Below are 20,493 nucleotides of genomic sequence, written 5' to 3'. Positions count from 1 at the left end.
CATTGGATAGTTAGATCCACCAAACCGGATGCGAAGATGGGGTTGAGATGAAACACAGAAGTCTAATGACGGTCACTAAATTTACCCTCCCTTTTCTATAAATGCTATATTTTAAGCCAATTTGTTGGTCTCATTTTGATCCCCATGTCTACCTACCGCTCTTCCAGTCTGAGTGACAGAGTTTCAGGTCTCGGCAGGTACGGGCTGGGTTCTTCTTGCTTCCTTCTGGGCTGCGGATGTTTTCAATCTGGTTGTTGAGAGATTTCAGAGTGGCATCAACCTCGGCATCATGTTGGCGAAGGGATGGAGCAGCCTGGTCAGCCCGGAAGTATCGGAGTGGATCGGGAGCTTTCTCAGGTTGTGACAGGCCAGCGAAGGCAGACATATCAATGCCAGGGCCTGGAGGTCCAGGAGGACCAGGTGGACCAGAGTTACCAGGAGGACCCTGTTGACAAATAATTAAATGATCCATTGGGTCTGAAATACTGTCAGTAAATGTCCGTAGTAATATTAGAACTCATTACACAATAACCTCAGGGAGGTGAGGAGATCCACAATTATGGGAAAGAATGAGTTAGAGCAAGTGAGTTTTGATTTCAACAGTGAGGAAGTAAGGAGAGGTTTACTCAGTTGTACAGGATTCTATTTGTTGGTTTTACTACTTTTTTAATTGACTCTTTTTTCATATTAAGAGCTTGTTGATTATCTGTTATTTACAACACTAGGTATAACACTTGCTAGGCATAATGATGTTGGAGTGATTGACAATCAAGTCATCAAATGCGCTGAATACAGAGAGTGGTTGGAGATGGCATGATACTCACAGCTGGGCCAGTTTCACCAGAACGACCACGTGGACCAGGTGGGCCAATGGGACCAGACAGACCATTAGCGCCATCCTTACCAGGTGGACCAACAGGACCGGGAGGACCCTGGAATGAAGAGTAACAAATACAGTTATAAACCAGCTCTTGTTAACAGTGATGCTTTTACCCTTTGTGAACCAATAGCAACATAATTGTTAGACTTTCGATAACAATTTGAGATGGACCATTTACAATACTTCTTAAAGAGGGTGAAGATCATAACAATGGACTGTTGCTTTCTAGATTTTATTTATATTTGTTCTCAGGATGTGGGTGACGCTGGCAAGGCCACATTTATTGCCCATCCCTAGTTGTCATAGTGATGGTTTTTATAATTGAGTAGCTTGCTAGATCACTTCAGAGAACATTAAGAGTAGTGTGGGACTGGAGTCACATGTAGACCAGACCAGGTAGGAGTGGTATGATCCCTGCCCTGAATGATCCAGTTGGGTTTTTACAACAGTCCAGCAGCTTCCTGGTAATTTTCCTTGATACCAGCCACAAATGACTAGATTTATTGAAAGGAATTTGAGAACTTGCCTTCATGGGATTGTGAACTCATGACTTCCGAGTTGCTATTCCACGACCATAACCACCAGGCTACCATACCCACTACATAGTACAAATTCAATGTAACCTCAGCTTTTAATCTGAGATGAGTTGCATCTTTTGGACAAGCTTTGATTTTGAGGAATTAATCTTAGGTAGAAGATTTCTAATGGTGGTATTTGGAGGATGTCGTTGTTTAACAGATGTCTGAGTATTCATGATGTGGTACTGCATATGTTCCGCCATTTAATGACCAGTCTTTAACCAGAATTCTTATAAAGGGAGAAAATAGATCTCCAATACGTTATGCCTAAAGAAAACCTAGTGCAAAACTGAAGGTAATACTTACTCTAGGACCAGCAGGACCAGCAGCACCACCAGCACCTTGATCACCAGCAGGACCCTGGGAAAGAAAATAACAGGAATTTTATATTTTCACACTAAATATGTAACAATAGAATGAGCTACATAAAATGATGAATACTAAATCCATAGCAAGCCATTCTCTGATAAGTGACCACAACCCTGAAATTCCTACTTTTTAAGGGCACAAACTCACATAATCTTGGTGGGCAGGAGCAGAATTTGGGGCAGGAACTGGTTATGCCGGGTCTCCGCCACTTTTCTCTGTGTTGAAATTTACACTGGGAGTGAGAACAGGCCAAGAGGGTGAAGGCCAAGAGGCCAATAGGGTCATGAGACAATTCGATGTGTTTTTGGAGAGAGGAGGGATTGAGGGATATAGTGAGAAGGTGGGTAGGTGGGGTTGATCAATTGAAAAAGAGGTGGGCTTCTTGACCTTAAAGGCTTTTTCCTGTTCCTAAAAGTGTTGGGTTGTTTTAAAATGAGAGACAAAATTGTCTTATAATAAAATGCAAATTAATTCTGAGAATTAGAATAATTTTATCTCCAACAGTAGAAAATGTTGTTTTCTTACTTGGATAAAACCCATTAATTTTACAACCCTCAATGAGAGAAGCCACAAATGTCAAGGGTGCATTATCATCAACCTATACTGTCATGGATGTGTTTACACTGAGGAATGTTTGGCTCCAATGTATATTTGGTGGGTGCTGGGAAACTTATTCTGGGTGACCAGCTCTTCCTTCATTTGGAATCACTAATAGGCCATTCAGTCCAGCAAAATATCAGGGCATCCTTCAATTAACTAGAAAAGACTGGCTGATATTAGTTGGAGCAGCCTAGTACCTTCCAATGGAGTTCAGAGTACTGGTTAACACAGTGTCCCTTAACTGTTGGGCCCTGGGTACAACCCTAGGCTTGACCAATGGAAGTCTCCTCTCCCCTTAGTGAAATGAGTTTGGGCAATTTCAACTATGTTCCTGATGGGACCACAAAATAGTGGATCATTTGGCACAAATTGGCAACCTCATTCAGAAGGGCTACAAGGATAGTTGAGGTAGATATGGAAAAATTCGCAATGGTCCCATAGTGAGGAAGGGGTCCTCTACTGAGGTTGAAATTAAAGCACATTGTTGGTGTGGTATAAAGCAGAGGAGTTTATCCATATCTGGTTAATGCTTTATCTGACCTTGGTGCTTGATACTGACACGAGGTACAAGGGTAGAAAAGTGTTTCATTGCCCAGCACCTTGAGGACCTTCTGCAAAAAATAACAAATCCTGAAAACTTCACAGACTGATTTAAAAAAAACCTTATGATTTATCACAGAAAAATTAATTTCTCTCTCTTCTAAATACGAACCCTTCTCATTTGCATATCCAGCTACAGGTGAAGGTAATAAGTAGTCAATACATCACATTTACAAGTAGCAATATGGCTCCTTCATCCAACCTTGTTCAGGATATTTCCTTCACTGGTCAGCAGTCCACCACTACCTTCAACCTGGTACATAGAAACGAATCCTTTGGTCCTTACAACTTTGGGCAAGACAAGTGCCTACCCACAGAGTTAGAGGATGGATCCAGATAGTTATAACTCTGTAAAACAGTGCAGGCCATTTCCAGTAGGATGAAATCTGCTACTCCACAGGCACTACGCTAAACATGTGCACAACTCAAAGATATTACATTGACCCTCAACAATGGCAACTATCAATTTCTTAATCTCCTGCTTTAATTTTGCCTCTCCTTTCCTGAAGGCACTGACTCTTGCTAGGATATGGTTCCATGGTTGCAGGCTGCCCGCTGGTATCTTACCCAAATGGCCATCCTTGAGCCAGCACAGTAAGTGTTGGCAGGCTATTTGACATTAGGGGGCATTACAGTCAAGCTCAATCCTGTTTGTAACTGATGTCCACATGTTCATTTCCCAGTAGAGGATCACTAGATAGTGATGAGGAGTGAGAATTTTGGATAATTTCCCCCCTCCCTAGCCTCGGGGTGCTGAGGCCAACTGTTATGCCCCTATTGCCACCCCTGCTGGATAATTGAACTCAACACAGGCTGGGGGTTAAGCCTGGTTCCTTCTGGTCCAAGTGGCTCTGTTATACACAGGCTTTACCAACTGAGCATCAGGAGGGCATCAATTTCTTGCTTCAGTCTGGATATAAGAAACTGATATTCCCCTGGCTAAGTTGGTATCACTCTTGCCTCTGAGTCAGAATGTTGTGGCTTCAATTCCCACTTCAGGACATAAGCATGTAACCTAGGGTGACGTTTCAGTGCAGTACTGAGGGAGTGCTGCATTACCAGAGATGGATGAGACATTAAATCAAGGCCCTGTCACGGTGTCCTCACTCAACGAAGATCACCAAAAACAGACTATATGGCCATTCTTTCATTTGTTGTTTGTGGGATCTTATTGAGTGCAATTTGGCTGCCTTATTTGATTGAATTACAACAGCAACTACACTTCAAAATAATTAATTGGATGTGAAGTGCTTTGTAGTGTCCTAAGGGTATGATAAGATGCAATACGAATGTAAATTCTTTTACCTTTACAAATAAGAAGATAAGTTAGATAGCATATAGGAGCCCATGAAAAGTGAAAATGATCGGTCCCACTAGGTTTATAATGCAATGTCCTGAATTGTATTGTTTCTGCTTTTAAAATACTCACAGGTGGACCGGGCAGACCCTGAAGACCAGTGAAGCCTCTGTGACCTTTCTGCCCTCTTTCACCTGTCTCACCAGCTTCACCCTTGTCACCACGAGGACCTTGAGGACCCTGAAGAGGAGATTAATGCAAGAGGTTAAAGCAGGCTTGTCAAGTCTCGCTCATTTGGAATGAAACTCTCATTTTGGGTTAAAAATGTATCAATTCTTACAAAAATAAACACTGCCAAATGATCCTGGAATGACACTATCAGTGTATGAATTTTACATAGTCAGTTGAAATTCAATTGGGCATTATTTTAACCAAGGCATTAAAATAAACAGTATTGTATTGCAGTGTCATTCAAAGGCCTATGTGTTTCAATGGGCCTGTGATCAGACACTCTGATCATAAATCTCACTCTTAGCATTGTCCTGATGCTGACAGTTCTGGTTAAAGGTAAGTGAAGTGCCTGGACCATTGTAGGCCCTGGGCCTTCCTTTGGTTTGTAAGGATTGAATGTATTGCATCTTCCCAAAATGTCTTTCTCTACATTCTCTGAGACAGTTTATATGCTACCACTGAAACAGGAAGTTCTGAAATGAAGCATTATTTCTGCAGTGTGTAGCATTACCTCAGCAGTTACATGTGTGATGCAACTCCTGACGCAATAAAATTGCTCTTTCCCATTAAAAGTTAACCTAAATTTTTAACCCAACTTCTCGTCTTGTTCAGCCTAACTAACGGGAAAAAAACTCACAGCAAAATTTTACAAAATATTAAATTATAAAGGTTACTTACAGGCATACCACGGGCACCAGCAGGACCAGAAGGACCCATTGGACCTTGAGCACCCTACAACAAAGGAAAATAACTTTATTAATTCAGTCATAAAGCACAATCAGAATGAATGGTCTACACAAAGATGGCTAGTGACTAAAATTACTTAGTGATAGGCTCTTTAGTAAAAATGTAAGAAACTAAATGTGAAGAATTTAATAATTGAATATATAAATTCTTTCTGGCCTGTGTGGGCGATGTTAATGTCTATTATTTTTCAGCTATTGAAAATGAAACAATACAGACATTCTGAAGACTCTGATACTTACAGGTTCACCTCTATCTCCTTGTTTGCCGGTTGGGCCAACAGGACCAGGAGCGCCAGGGGCACCAGGAGCACCAGGGGCACCAGCAGGACCAGTTTGACCTCGGTCACCCTGTTAGGAAGAAGAAGAAAGTCATCTCTAATCAATCACCGATCTCCGGAGGACAATAATCATCAACAAGTTTGAAACTGAAATCTTTTTCAGTAGATTAATAAGCTTTCACTACTTCACGTGGAGGGTTGTTGGAGCATGGAATGCTTTACCACAGGGAGTGGTTGAAGCAGAGACCCCTTTCAAGGGATAAGTGGATAAATATATAAAAACAGAGAAAGATACAGGGCAATGGGGAGAAAGCGGGGCAGTGGGATTAGTTTTAGATTGCTCTGACGAAGAGATGGCACAGACACAATGGGCCAAATGGCTTCCTTCATTGCTATAAATTTGTATCGTTCCAACAGCCTCAGATACATAAGGATCGATATCTGTATTAAATGTTTTTAAACCTGCAAAGGTTCCTTTAAACCATACAACATTGACCATAGCATAACACAATAAACATATTACATATTGATTGGATTCAATTTTTCAGCCAAAGTACAAGCAAAGACCTGAATGATGTCTCAAGATACAGTTTAGCCCTGATACCCCCAGTCCGTTTACCAGTGGCTGTGGTTTGGGGTGGGTTATTAGATGGAAGTACATCTTCTTGTATTTGATGATTAAAAATCTGATTAATTATCGGCTTGTAAAAGAAAATTATAGAACGCAGGAAAGCTGTGATGTTGGAAAATGTTAAGGAAATTCTAATAAAATGACAGCATGTTACAAAGGGAAGCAATGAACATTGAACACCATTTACAAATAAAATACTGTTCAGGTACATATAGCTACATAGGAAGAGGAGGAGACCATTCAGTCCAGTAAGCATGCTTCACCATTTTGTTAACCAGTGTATGATTCCTCAGTGTATGAACCCTGCTCCTGCTGTCACTGGCAGTGTCTAAATGTGTGGCACCTATCTGCTACTGTTAATGTTTGGAGTACATGAAGTCCCTCTCTCTGCCTGGCACTAGTAACAACTGGGCACATGCCCATCCCTCTGCCTGGCACTGGTAATAACTGGGTACATGCCCATCCCTCTGCCTGGCACTGGTAATAACTGGGTACATACCCATCCCTCTGCCTGGCACTGGTAATAACTGGGTACATGCCCATCCCTCTGCCTGGCACTAGTAACAACTGGGCACATGCCCATCCCTCTGCCTGGCACTGGTAATAACTGGGTACATGCCCATCCCTCTGCCTGGCACTAGTAACAACTGGGCACATACCCATCCCTCTGCCTGGCACTGGTAATAACTGGGTACATGCCCATCCCTCTGCCTGGCACTAGTAACAACTGGGCACATGCCCATCCCTCTGCCTGGCACTGGTAATAACTGGGTACATGCCCATCCCTCTGCCTGGCACTAGTAACAACTGGGCACATGCCCATCCCTCTGCCTGGCACTGGTAATAACTGGGTACATGCCCATCGCTCTGCCTGGCACTGGTAATAACTGGGTACATACCCATCCCTCTGCCTGGCACTGGTAATAACTGGGTACATGCCCATCCCTCTGCCCGGCACTGGTAATAACTGGGTACATGCCCATCCCTCTGCCCGGCACTGGTAATAATTGGGTATAAGCCCATCCCTCTCTGCCTGGCACTGGTAATAATAAGGGCACATGCCCATCCCCCTGCCTGGCACTGGTAATAACAAGGGCACATGCTCATCCCTCTGCCTGGCACTGGTAATATCAAGGGCACATGCCCATCCCTCTGTCTGGCACTGGTAATAATAAGGGCACATGCCCATCCCTCTGTCTGGCACTGGTAATAATAAGGGCACATGCCCATCCCTCTGCCTGGCACTGGTAATAATTGGGTACAAGCCCATCCCTCTCTGCCTGGCACTGGTAATAATAAGGGCACATGCCCATCCCCTGCCTGGCACTGGTAATAATAAGGGCACATGACCATCCCTCTGTCTGGCACTGGTAATAATAAGGGCACATGCCCATCCCTCTGTCTGGCACTGGTAATAAGGGCACATGCCCATCCCTCTGCCTGGCACTGGTAATAAGGGCACATGCCCATCCCTCTGCCTGGCACTGGTAATAAGGGCACATGCCCATCCCTCTGCCTGGCACTGGTAATAAGGGCACGTGCCCATCCCTCTGCCTGGCACTGGTAATAAGGGCACATGCCCATCCCTCTGCCTGGCACTGGTAATAAGGGCACATGCCCATCCCTCTGCCTGGCACTGGTAATAAGGGCACATGCCCATCCCTCTGCCTGGCACTGGTAATAAGGGCACATGCCCATCCCTCTGCCTGGCACTGGTAATAAGGGCACGTGCCCATCCCTCTGCCTGGCACTGGTAATAAGGGCACATGCCCATCCCTCTGCCTGGCACTGGTAATAAGGGCACATGCCCATCCCTCTGCCTGGCACTGGTAATAAGGGTACATGCCCATCCCTCTGCCTTGTCCCTCCCCACCTTGCCAGTGTTGACATTGCCTGGGCACATAAAAACATTGTCTTTGTGTTAAATTCTCCCTTGGTCTGGCATTGGCACTACCCATTGTCTACATGCACATTTATAGAAGTGAACTCAACAGATATTATCACAATTCAACTCAGTGAACTTGAACACAAGAATATGAAAACATTCCACATGGTTGTTCCGAATAATTTCAGCAATGCTTACAAAAGTTTTAATTAATCAATGAACGTGAACCATTTATTTATCTGTTACCAGTTAATCCATCATATTGTTTAGTCGTCCACTTAATCTATTATGGAAACTAACTAGTTATCTGTTTGGACAGCTTTTAACTACTGTCTAATCAATGCTTTCTCTTAATATACCGTCCTTGCTACAAATTACAATGTTGGGGAACTGGAATCCTGATGGTAACATTTAACCTCGCAAATTCACACATTTTAATAAATTTTCAGACAAATGCAAGAGTTCTGCATACACTTGCTGTTCTTTGGTTGGAGTGAGCAAGGATGAAGCATCGTGGTTGCTGATGTTCAATGTTTTGATGTTTAAGCATTTAATTTCTGAGGAACTAGGCAGTGCAATGGGTTATTTGTTGCCCTTTGTCCCTGGGACCTTGATTCAAATCCAGCCCAGAGTGATGAGATGAAAGTCTTCACTTTCTGTAAAGGTCTTATGTCATATGAATTCAGACAGTCTCATAGAATTATTTAGAAATTACAACATGGAAACAGGCCATTTGACCTAACCAGTCCGTGTTGGTGTTTATGTTGCACAGGAACAGTAATCCTAATCCCATGTCCCCGCCCTGTTCCCATATCCCTTTATCTTCCTTTCCTTCAACCATCTATCTAACCTATTCTTAAATGTTGAATCGGTCTCTGCTTCAATCACTAACTCCGGTGATTGAAGCAGAGACCAATGACAATTCAGTTCCTATCGAACATGGGTTTACAGTGCAAAGTGCCCCCAGTTTGGCTCTAATCTCACTCAGACAGGTCCATGGGTGGGTGCACTTCTGAGATTGGGACTCAGGCAGGTTACTGGGGCAGAGGAAGCTTCACTTTGTAACGAACTGTGTTGTTCCTGGTCCTCAGTTTGTGAACATTTTTATATTTAAATATTACTTTGAATTTATTTGCGACTAATATTAAGCGAGACCCCATTGTAACAAACTCACTAATTTCCTTCAGTGTTAATGTACAATTTATTTATCTTACCTTCATACCAGTTGCACCATCACGACCTGGAGGACCATCAGCACCAGGGTTGCCCTGTCAGGAGAATACAGAACAGTCAGACTCACAATAGAGCACAAGACAAAAATAACATTTATAGAAACATAATATGAAATATTTACATACCTCACGTCCAGGTTCACCAGAAGGACCAGTAAGACCAGGTGGGCCAACTGGGCCAGGGGGGCCTCGATCACCAGGGGAACCAGGAGCTCCTTGTTTGCCAGGCTCACCCTAGAAGGAAAAGCAAAATGGAGGTTACTAATCAGAATGTATTCGATGCACCAATTCTTTCAAATATCTTAAGGCTTGAAATGACTGTTGGTGTCACTGTTAACACCCCTGCTACAAGTGTGTTTGGTGTTGGTAATTTCAAGAGTGTGGCGGTACAGCACACTCTTAACCCGTCTTTGATGCCAGGATGAAGTGGCTGTTCAGTGTTACAGCGCTGAATCCGTGTGTAAGTCTGGTTAATTCCCGCATAGTTGGTCCTTAAATTCTACTTGCACCATTTTTCAAGGTTCCCACTTCACATATACAGCGTGTTCCCACCCCTGCTTCACTTTACTGAGCTGCTACCGAAGAGAGCTACAACTGCAGCTGTTTGGGACAGCACATATGTTGGAGGCAGTGCAACACTTGCGCTCAATTGGCTGAGGAAGACCCGCAAGAACAGAAGTGACAGTCTGGGATGTAAGATCACCCACAAGGAGGACAGTGAAGTTGCACTGGTACACAACACATTGGGCTACCAACCCAGGCAGAACGACCTGGGAATGATTGAGGAACGGTGGCATAGGAGGCTGTGACAGAGCAGTGCCATCTCCTCAATGAGGACTTCTGGACATAGGTAAATATCCATATGGTACTGCCAGTGACCAAAGTGTCTAAGCTCTTCAACTTTTATGTGTTGTGGTCCTTCCAGGCTAAGACTGGGGACATCTGCAGCATCAGCCAGTTTGCTAACCACAGGTGTATCAAGGAGGTGAGAGGTGCATTATTCAGCAGGGTCAACATTACTTTGGCCATGGACCAATAGCAGCAATGTGGCGAGGCAGCAGAATTCTTCAGGCCTGCTGGATTTCCCAGGGTCCAGGGGTCACTGATTGCACCCCTGGTGCCATTTGGGCTCCCGTACACAATGCTGTGCCCTACATGAACAGAAAGCAATTTTATTCTATTAGAGTCCAGCTGGTGTACGGCCCCCAGCACAGAGCGATGCAGGTGAATGCCTGCTTCCCCGGGAACTCTCATGATGCCTTCACTTTAAGGCAGTCATCTGTGCCACCCTTACTCGAAGGGGAAGGAAGAGTGGAAGGATGGCTCCTGGGAGACCAAAAGTAGTCTCTGCAGCCCAGGTTCATGACATCCATGCACCAACTACAGACAATGGCAGAGCTACGGATACAATGAGGGTCCTGCTACAACCAGGATCATTATAGGACATACCACTGGGATCTTAAAGCAGATGTCTCAACCAATCAGGTGACACCTTACGATACAGCACTCCCAGGGTCTCATGAATAACTATAAACTGCTAAATAACTTTGCTCTGTCAGCTTGGCTCAGTTGGTAGCATTCCATTCTCTGAATCAGTAAGTCATGGGTTCAAGCACCACTCCAGGACTTGAGCACAAGGTCTAGGTTGACACTTCAGTGCAGTACTGAGGGAGTGCTGTCTGTTCAGGTGGATGTAAAAGATCTATGGCACTATTCAATGAAAAGCAGGGAATTCTCCTGGTGTCTTGGCCAATATTCATGCCTCAACCAACACCACCAAGAGCAGATTAACTGGTCATATTTCACATTTGCCGTTTGTGCGATCTTGCTGTGCGCAAAATTGGCTGCTGCATTTGCCTATATAACAACAGTGACTGCACTTTAGAAGTAATTCATTGGCAATGAAACACTTGGGGACATCCTGCGGATGTGAGAGGAACAAAATAAATGCAATTTTTTTCCCTTTCTTTCTCTCTGCAAAGATATCTCATCATGGAGAAAGAACAGAATGCCAAAGCCAAGGCAAAACAGAAGTTTGAGAGTGAGAATAAAGAAGAAGCTGCAGAACCAGCAGTGCAGCAGGGAAGGCTGGTGCCCAGGCACCAATCCAAGGTGTCTTCCAGTGAGTGCCGGTGCTGTCCCATATAATAAAACTGCCATCTACATATATAAATGACACATCCCATAATCAGCTGCAGTTGCACTTTCCTGTGCAGTTCCTGAAATTTCATCTATTCCCATCTGTATCCTGGATCCTGCTTTATTCTAACCAAAGACAAATAAACACACAGAAGAATGTACAAATCAAATCCAGTGTTTTTATTCCAACCATTATGTCTTCAGTGAATGTTGTCAGTGCTTCCCCTTTGTGCCTGTGGTTTGTTGTGGGGTACAACACCTGACCTACCTCGTCTCCTCCTCAGTGATTCCCTCTCGGAAGGAGTAAACGTGTTGTCTGGCTGCTGGAATTGTAGTGGCGTGAGACCTCCATGTGGTGTGGACTCTAAGAGCTTTGCCTATGCCTCAGTCATGTCTACTACTGTTCTAGATGCTTGTTCCTATCTACTTTCTGGTATATCTACTGCCACTCGTTTGGGAAGCTTGATGGCCTGGATCATTATAAGAGCCAATGATCTGCTCTTTAACTACTACCTACCACTGGGCATTCCCTCAACATGTTCACTGATGCGAGAACAGAACTTTGGGCATCTATAAAAGTCTGTGAATCCTTACTCAAGGTTGTCTGTATCCAACCTCCAAGTGTGCTGAAGCTGGCAAAAAGAGCATCTTTAAGACTTGAGCCCAAGATCTCTATAGTGGTAGTGTGAGCATTCATGAGAGATGCTCCCACTGTGCCTATGACCTGCACCCTGGAATTCCACTGTAGATACCACTAGGGTTACCACACACTCCATGGAAGGCTGCAGTGCAGACAACCATTCATCCATGACTGCACCGATCTGGGTAATGTACTCCTCCACAATCCTTTCAAAGTCTTGCAGTGAATGTTCCATGTACACAAGTGACTCAGGTGGATGATCTGCTCAACAGCGATGTCTGCTTGTAAGCAGGTCCTCTGAGGTCAAAATTCTCAGGTGCTGTCGCAGGGCCAGTAACCATGTTGAACTTCTGATCAGCAAATGCCTAGCCCTCTATAACCAACACCACTTGTTCCTCCTCACCCGTGAGCTGTGATTTACACTGAGACCCCCCCTGAACCTCACTCTCTACCTCCTATGGGGTGTGTAGCTGTATTGGTGTTTGGTAGAGATAGTGATTGTGATACAGAGTGCTGTGAGTTGTGGTCTTTCTCGCAAACACTGGGTGTTCCTCCATTTCTGTGAAAAGAGAAGATAAACTGTCATTCCATGGTATTATCTGCACTGTTACTTAGGTTGAACCATTGCCTGAATGACAGTTATTCAATAGGACAAAATTATATAACATAAATATTATACTACTAGCCATGAACTCGTCGGAAGCTTCCAACTTCGTCGTCCCCCACTCCCTCTATACTCTCCCTGCCAATTATTTCCAAAGTGGCGATCTCGAATTGGGTAGGGGGCTTGTATTAGCTGGGTCCAGTGCAGCACTGTTCTCGCTGATTGAAGGCCATCTTGTCCTGCAAGTAGAAGAACAGTATTGATATATTGAATGTACACAGAACACTGACAATGTCAGGCAGTTGCACAGTTTCTGTGACATACTAGATGTTTTCATTGAATGGGTATCAGCCTGCTAGGTTCACTTCCAAACAGTCATTGTCTAAATCCCCTTTTGGAATAGTTGCTGTGCACACAGATTTGCATAAGCACTTCAAAACTGCATCTCTCTTATACATAAATATCCCCATTCATGCTAACCATTCATTGCCTTCATATCTCATGGCAGTGCTGCACTGGTTAACCTCCTCATACCAGTTTTCATGGAGAAGCAGGAAAGGATGAGAAGTTTGCCAGGGTTGACTTTCTTGCATGTCCGCTTATGGCAGGTGCATATTAATATTATTGACTTACCTTAGCCGATTTCTTGAGATTTTCCATCTTCTTCCTGACATCTTGCCAGGTCCCGTGGGCTCTGGAAACAGCATTTACATGCTCCACGATTTCTTTCCATACCTGCTGAACCAGGTGTTTCTGAGGAGGAGCAGCCCTCCATGCAGTATATGTTCGCTCACTCCTTCTATTAAAGTCTTTAGCGCCTGGTTGTCAAAATGGTACTTCCTGTGCCTGGTACACTCCAATGTCCGAGGAAAATTGCTGTGGAAACTGACATGCGCTATTTCAATGCTTTAAGCGGCTGCTTAGCGCTCAACCTACACCACCAAAAACAGATTAACTGGTCATTCATCTCATTTGCTGTTTGCAAATTGGCTGCCGCGTTTGCCTACATAACAATAGTCATACCAGTCCGGAAGTGCTTTGAGATATTTCTGCAAGACATGATAATGCACTATACAAACCTCTCTTTTCTTTAAGCAAAGTGCTGGTCATGGTTATTGATGCTCTGCTTTCATTGGATGCTGCATTTTGCGATCATTGTTGCGCATGCTATCTCGCATTGAAAAAAATTCAGCCAGATCGTGCTTCATAACCCTTACAAACCTTCTGCAATGCTCAGTTAAACCTTCATTAGCGCAAAAACAGAAATTGCTAGCCTTTAAAGTGCATCTCTTGAAGACAAATAGTTATAGTCCCTGACCAGTACCTGCTGGATGATGGTGTAATGAACCCAGTTTTATGAAACATTCACCGCACATTCTAGCAGAATATACATTATATGTATATACATATACATAACTGTACATCATAAACTTCACAACAGTTTTCAAACTTTGAGTCTTGGATCGTTATTTAGAAAATGTTAAGCCACCGCACAATGTGATCCAATAATCTCCATGACCCAGTACTCAATATGTTCCAGTACCCAATGTAATTGAGTACTCAGTGTGATCCAGCACACAATGACCCAGTTCACACTGTGATCCAGTTCACAATGTGGTTCAGAGCAAGGTGTGATCCAGCACACAATGTGATCCATTACACAATGTCATCCAGTACACAACAATCCAGTTTTGTGGCCAGGGATAATGTGACCAACTACAGGGCTGATCCCTATACTGCACAATCGATAGGGTTAGTCCCTTTACTGTATAATTTTACAGGGCTGGTCCCGACACTGTATATTTTACAGGGATTGTCCTTATACTGTACATTCCACAGGGTTAGTCCTTATACGGTATATTTTACACGGATGGTCCCGATAGTTTATATTTTACAGGGCTGGTCCCTATATTGTATATTTTACAGGGATTGTCCCTATACTGTACATTCTACAGGGTTAGTCCCTATACGGTATAATTTACATGGATGGTCCCGATAATCTATATTTTACAGGGCTGGTCCCCATATTGTATATGTTACAGGGTTGGTCCCCATATTGCATACGTTACAGGGCTGGTCCCTACACTGTACATTCTAGAGGGTTCGTCTCTATACTGTACATTTTAGAGGGCTAGTCCCTATACTGTACATTATACAAAGACAGTCCCTATAGTGTATATTATACAGTACTGTGCCCTATACTGTACATTCTACAGGGATGGTAACTAGACTGCACATTGCACAGGGATGGTCCAAGCACTGCACATTCTCCAGGGATGATTCCTATACTGAACATTCTATAGGGCTGGTCCCGACATTGTATATTCTACAGGGATGGTCCCTATACTGTACATTATACAAGGATGGTCCCTATACTGTACATTCCACAGGGCCGATCCCCATACTGCACATGCAACAGGGATGGACCCCATACTGCACATTCCACATGGCCGGTCCCCATACTGTACATTCCACAGGGATGGTCCCTATACTGTACGTTCCACAGGGATGGTCCCCATACTGTACATTATACAAGGATGGTCCCTATACTGTACATTCCACAGGGCCGATCCCGATACTGCACATTACAAAGAGCCGGTCCCCATACTGCACATTCCACAGGGATGGTCCCGAAACTGCACATTCCACAGGGATGGTCCCCATACTGTACATTCCACAGGGATGGTCCCTATACTGTACAGTCCACGGGGCTGGTCCCGATACTGTAAATTCCACGGGGCTGGTCCCTATACTGTACTTTCCACGGGGCTGGTTCCTATACTGTACATTCTACAGGGATGGTCCCTATACTGTACATTCTACAGGGATGGTCCCGACACTGTACATTCTACAGGGATGGTCCCGACACTGTACTTTCCACGGGGCTGGTTCCTATACTGTACATTCAACAGGGATGGTCCCTATACTGTACATTCTACAGGGATGGTCCCGACACTGTACATTCTACAGGGATGGTCCTGACACTGCACATTCCACAGGGATGGTCCCGAAACTGTACATTCTACAGGGATGGTCCTGACATTGCACATTCCACAGGGATGGTCCCTATACTGTACATTCTACAGGGATGGTCCCTATACTGTACATTCTACAGGGATGGTCCACATAGTGTACATTCCACAGGGATGGTCCCTACACTGTACATTCGACAGGGATGGTCCCTACACTGTACATTCTACAGGGATGGTCCCTACACTGTACATTCTACAGGGATGGTCCCTACACTGTACATTCTACAGGGATGGTCCCTATACTGTACATTCTACAGGGATGGTCCCTATACTGTACATTCTACAGGGATGGTCCCTACACTGTACATTCGACAGGGATGGTCCCTACACTGTACATTCTACAGGGATGGTCCCTATACTGTACATTCTACAGGGATGGTCCACATACTGTACATTCCACAGGGATGGTCCCTATACTGTACATTCTACAGGGATGGTCCCTATACTGTACATTCTACAGTGATGGTCCCGATACTGTACATTCTACAGGGATGGTCCCTATACTGTACATTCTACAGGGATGGTCCCTATACTGTACATTCTACAGGGATGGTCTCTATACTGTACATTCCACACTGATGGTCCCCATACTGTACATTCTACAGGGATGGTCCCTATACTGTACATTCTACAGGGATGGTCCCGACACTGCACATTCTACAGGGATGGTCTCTATACTGTACATTCCACACTGATGGTCCCCATACTGTACATTCTACAGGGATGGTCCCTACACTGTACATTCTACAGGGATGGTCCCTATACTGTACATTCCACACTGATGGTCCCCATACTGTACATTCGACAGGGATGGTCTCTATACTGTACATTCCACACTGATGGTCCCTATACTGTACATTCTACAGGGATGGTCCCTATACTGTACATTCTACAGGGATGGTCTCTACACTGTACATTCTACAGGGATGGTCCCGACACTGTACATTCTACAGGGATGGTCCCGACACTGTACATTCTACAGGGATGGTCCCGACACTGTACATTCTACAGGGATGGTCCCTACACTGTACATTCTACAGGGATGGTCCCTATACTGTACATTCCACAGGGATGGTCCCTATACTGTACATTCTACAGGGATGGTCCCTATACTGTACATTCTACAGGGATGGTCCCTATACTGCACATTCTACAGGGATGGTCCCTACACTGTACATTCTACAGGGATGGTCCCTATACTGTACATTCTACAGGGATGGTCCCTATACTGCACATTCTACAGGGATGGTCCCCATACTGTACATTCTACAGGGATGGTCCCTATACTGTACATTCCACAGGGATGGTCCCTATACTGTACATTCTACAGGGATGGTCCCCATACTGTACATTCCACAGGGATGGTCCCTATACTGTACATTCTACAGGGATGGTCCCTATACTGTACATTCTACAGGGATGGTCCCGATACTGTACATTCTACACTGATGGTCCCTATACTGTACATTCTACAGGGATGGTCCCTATACTGTACATTCTACAGGGATGGTCCCCATACTGTACATTCCACAGGGATGGTCCCTATACTGTACATTCCACAGGGATGGTCCCTACACTGTACATTCTACAGGGATGGTCCCTATACTGTACATTCTACAGGGATGGTCCCTATACTGTACATTCTACAGGGATGGTCCCTACACTGTACATTCTACAGGGATGGTCCCTATACTGTACATTCTACAGGGATGGTCCCTATACTGTACATTCTACAGGGATGGTCCCTATACTGTACATTCTACAGGGATGGTCCCGACACTGTACATTCTACAGGGATGGTCACTACACTGTACATTCTACAGGGATGGTCCCTATACTGTACATTCTACACTGATGGTCCCCACACTGTACATTCTACAGGGATGGTCCCTATACTGTACATTCTACAGGGATGGTCACTACACTGTACATTCTACAGTGATGGTCCCTATACTGTACATTCTACAGGGATGGTCCCTACACTGTACATTCTACAGGGATGGTCCCTACACTGTACATTCTACAGGGATGGTCCCTATACTGTACATTCTACAGTGATGGTCCCGATACTGTACATTCTACAGGGATGGTCCCTACACTGTACATTCTACAGGGATGGTCCCTACACTGTACATTCTACAGGGATGGTCCCTATACTGTACATTCTACAGTGATGGTCCCGATACTGTACATTCTACAGGGATGGTCCCTACACTGTACATTCTACAGGGATGGTCCCTATACTGTACATTCTACAGTGATGGTCCCGATACTGTACATTCTACAGGGATGGTCCCTACACTGTACATTCTACACTGATGGTCCCTATCCTGTACATTCTACAGGGATGGTCCCTATACTGTACATTCTACAGGGATGGTCCCTACACTGTACATTCTACAGGGATGGTCCCTATACTGTACATTCTACAGTGATGGTCCCGATACTGTACATTCTACAGGGATGGTCCCTACACTGTACATTCTACAGGGATGGTCCCTATACTGTACATTCCACAGGGATGGTCCCTACACTTTACATTCTACAGGGATGGTCCCTATACTGTACATTCTACAGGGATGGTCCCTATACTGTACATTCTACAGGGATGGTCCCTATACTGTACATTCTACAGGGATGGTCCCTACACTTTACATTCTACAGGGATGGTCCCTATACTGTACATTCTACAGGGATGGTCCCTACACTGTACATTCTACAGGGATGGTCCCTATACTGTACATTCCACAGGGATGGTCCCTACACTTTACATTCTACAGGGATGGTCCCTATACTGTACATTCTACAGGGATGGTCCCTACACTGTACATTCTACAGGGATGGTCCCTATACTGTACATTCTACAGGGATGGTCCCTATACTGTACATTCTACAGGGATGGTCCCTATCCTGTACATTCTACAGGGATGGTCCCTACACTGTACATTCTACAGGGATGGTCCCTATACTGTACATTCTACAGTGATGGTCCCTACACTGCACATTCTACAGGGATGGTCCCTATCCTGCACATTCTACAGGGATGGTCCCTACACTGTACATTCTACAGGGATGGTCCCTATACTGTACATTCTACAGGGCTGGTCCCTATACTGTACATTCTACAGGGATGGTCCCTATCCTGTACATTCTACAGGGATGGTCCCTACACTGTACATTCTACAGGGATGGTCCCTATACTGTACATTCTACAGGGATGGTCCCTATACTGTACATTCTACAGGGATGGTCCCTATACTGTACATTCCACAGGGATGCTCCCTATACTGTACATTCTACAGGGATGGTCCCTATACTGTACATTCTACAGGGCTGGTCCCTATACTGTACATTCTACAGGGATGCTCCCTATACTGTACATTCTACAGGGATGGTCCCTATACTGTACATTCTACAGGGATGGTCCCTATACTGTACATTCTACAGGGATGGTCCCTATACTGTACATTCTACAGGGATGGTCCCTATACTGTACATTCTACAGGGATGGTCCCTATACTGTACATTCTACAGGGATGGTCCCTATACTGTACATTCTACAGGGATGGTCCCTATACTGTACATTCTACAGGGATGCTCCCTATACTGTACATTCTACAGGGATGGTCCCTATACTGTACATTCTACAGGGCTGGTCCCTATACTGTACATTCTACAGGGATGCTCCCTATACTGTACATTCTACAGGGATGGTCCCCATACTGTACATTCTACAGGGATAATCCCTATCCTGTACATTCTACAGGGCTGGTCCCTGTACTGTACATTCTACAGGGATGCTCCCTATACTGTACATTCTACAGGGATGGTCCCTATACTGTACATTCTACAGGGATGCTCCCTATACTGTACATTCTACAGGGATGGTCCCTATACTGTACATTCTACAGGGCTGGTCCCTATACTGTACATTCTACAGGGATGGTCCCTATCCTGTACATTCTACAGGGATGGTCCCTACACTGTACATTCTACAGGGATGGTCCCTATACTGTACATTCTACAGGGCTGGTCCCTATACTGTACATTCTACAGGGATGGTACCTATCCTGTACATTCCACAGGGATGGTCCCTATACTGTACATTCTACAGGGATGGTCCCTATACTGTACATTCTACAGGGATGGTCCCTACACTGTACATTCTACAGGGATGGTCCCTATACTGTACATTCTACAGGGCTGGTCCCTATACTGTACATTCTACAGGGATGGTCCCTATCCTGTACATTCCACAGGGATGGTCCCTATGCTGTACATTCTACAGGGATGGTCCCTACACTGTACATTCTACAGTGATGGTCCCTATACTGTACATTCTACAGGGATGGTCCCTATACTGTACATTCTACAGGGATGGTCCCTATCCTGTACATTCTACAGGGATGGTCCCTACACTGTACATTCTACAGGGATGGTCCCTATACTGTACATTCTACAGGGCTGGTCCCTATACTGTACATTCTACAGGGATGGTCCCTATCCTGTACATTCCACAGGGATGGTCCCTATACTGTACATTCTACAGGGATGGTCCCTACACTGTACATTCTACAGTGATGGTCCCTATACTGTACATTCTACAGGGATGGTCCCTATACTGTACATTCTACAGGGATGGTCCCTATCCTGTACATTCTACAGGGATGGTCCCTACACTGTACATTCTACAGGGATGGTCCCTATACTGTACATTCCACACTGATGGTCCCTATACTGTACATTCTACA

General features: G+C 44.7%; 1 protein-coding gene across 1 annotated transcript in view; it reads right to left on the bottom strand.

Annotated features, from left to right (window-relative positions):
- col2a1a (collagen, type II, alpha 1a) overlaps window positions 1–20,493 on the bottom strand; it is a 174,441-nt gene that overhangs the window by 15,058 nt on the left and 138,890 nt on the right. Inside the window, exons 44-51 of the mRNA XM_067976758.1 lie at window positions 9,454–9,561; window positions 9,310–9,363; window positions 5,542–5,649; window positions 5,234–5,287; window positions 4,457–4,564; window positions 1,765–1,818; window positions 825–932; window positions 157–445 (exon numbers count right to left, since the gene is read on the bottom strand). Coding sequence (XP_067832859.1) covers window positions 157–445; window positions 825–932; window positions 1,765–1,818; window positions 4,457–4,564; window positions 5,234–5,287; window positions 5,542–5,649; window positions 9,310–9,363; window positions 9,454–9,561 — 883 coding nt within the window. The remainder of the gene's footprint in view (window positions 1–156; window positions 446–824; window positions 933–1,764; window positions 1,819–4,456; window positions 4,565–5,233; window positions 5,288–5,541; window positions 5,650–9,309; window positions 9,364–9,453; window positions 9,562–20,493) is intronic.

Source organism: Heptranchias perlo, chromosome X, assembly GCF_035084215.1.
Source record: "Heptranchias perlo isolate sHepPer1 chromosome X, sHepPer1.hap1, whole genome shotgun sequence".
NCBI lineage: Eukaryota > Metazoa > Chordata > Chondrichthyes > Hexanchiformes > Hexanchidae > Heptranchias > Heptranchias perlo.
This window is presented reverse-complemented; position numbering and strand designations above follow the sequence as displayed.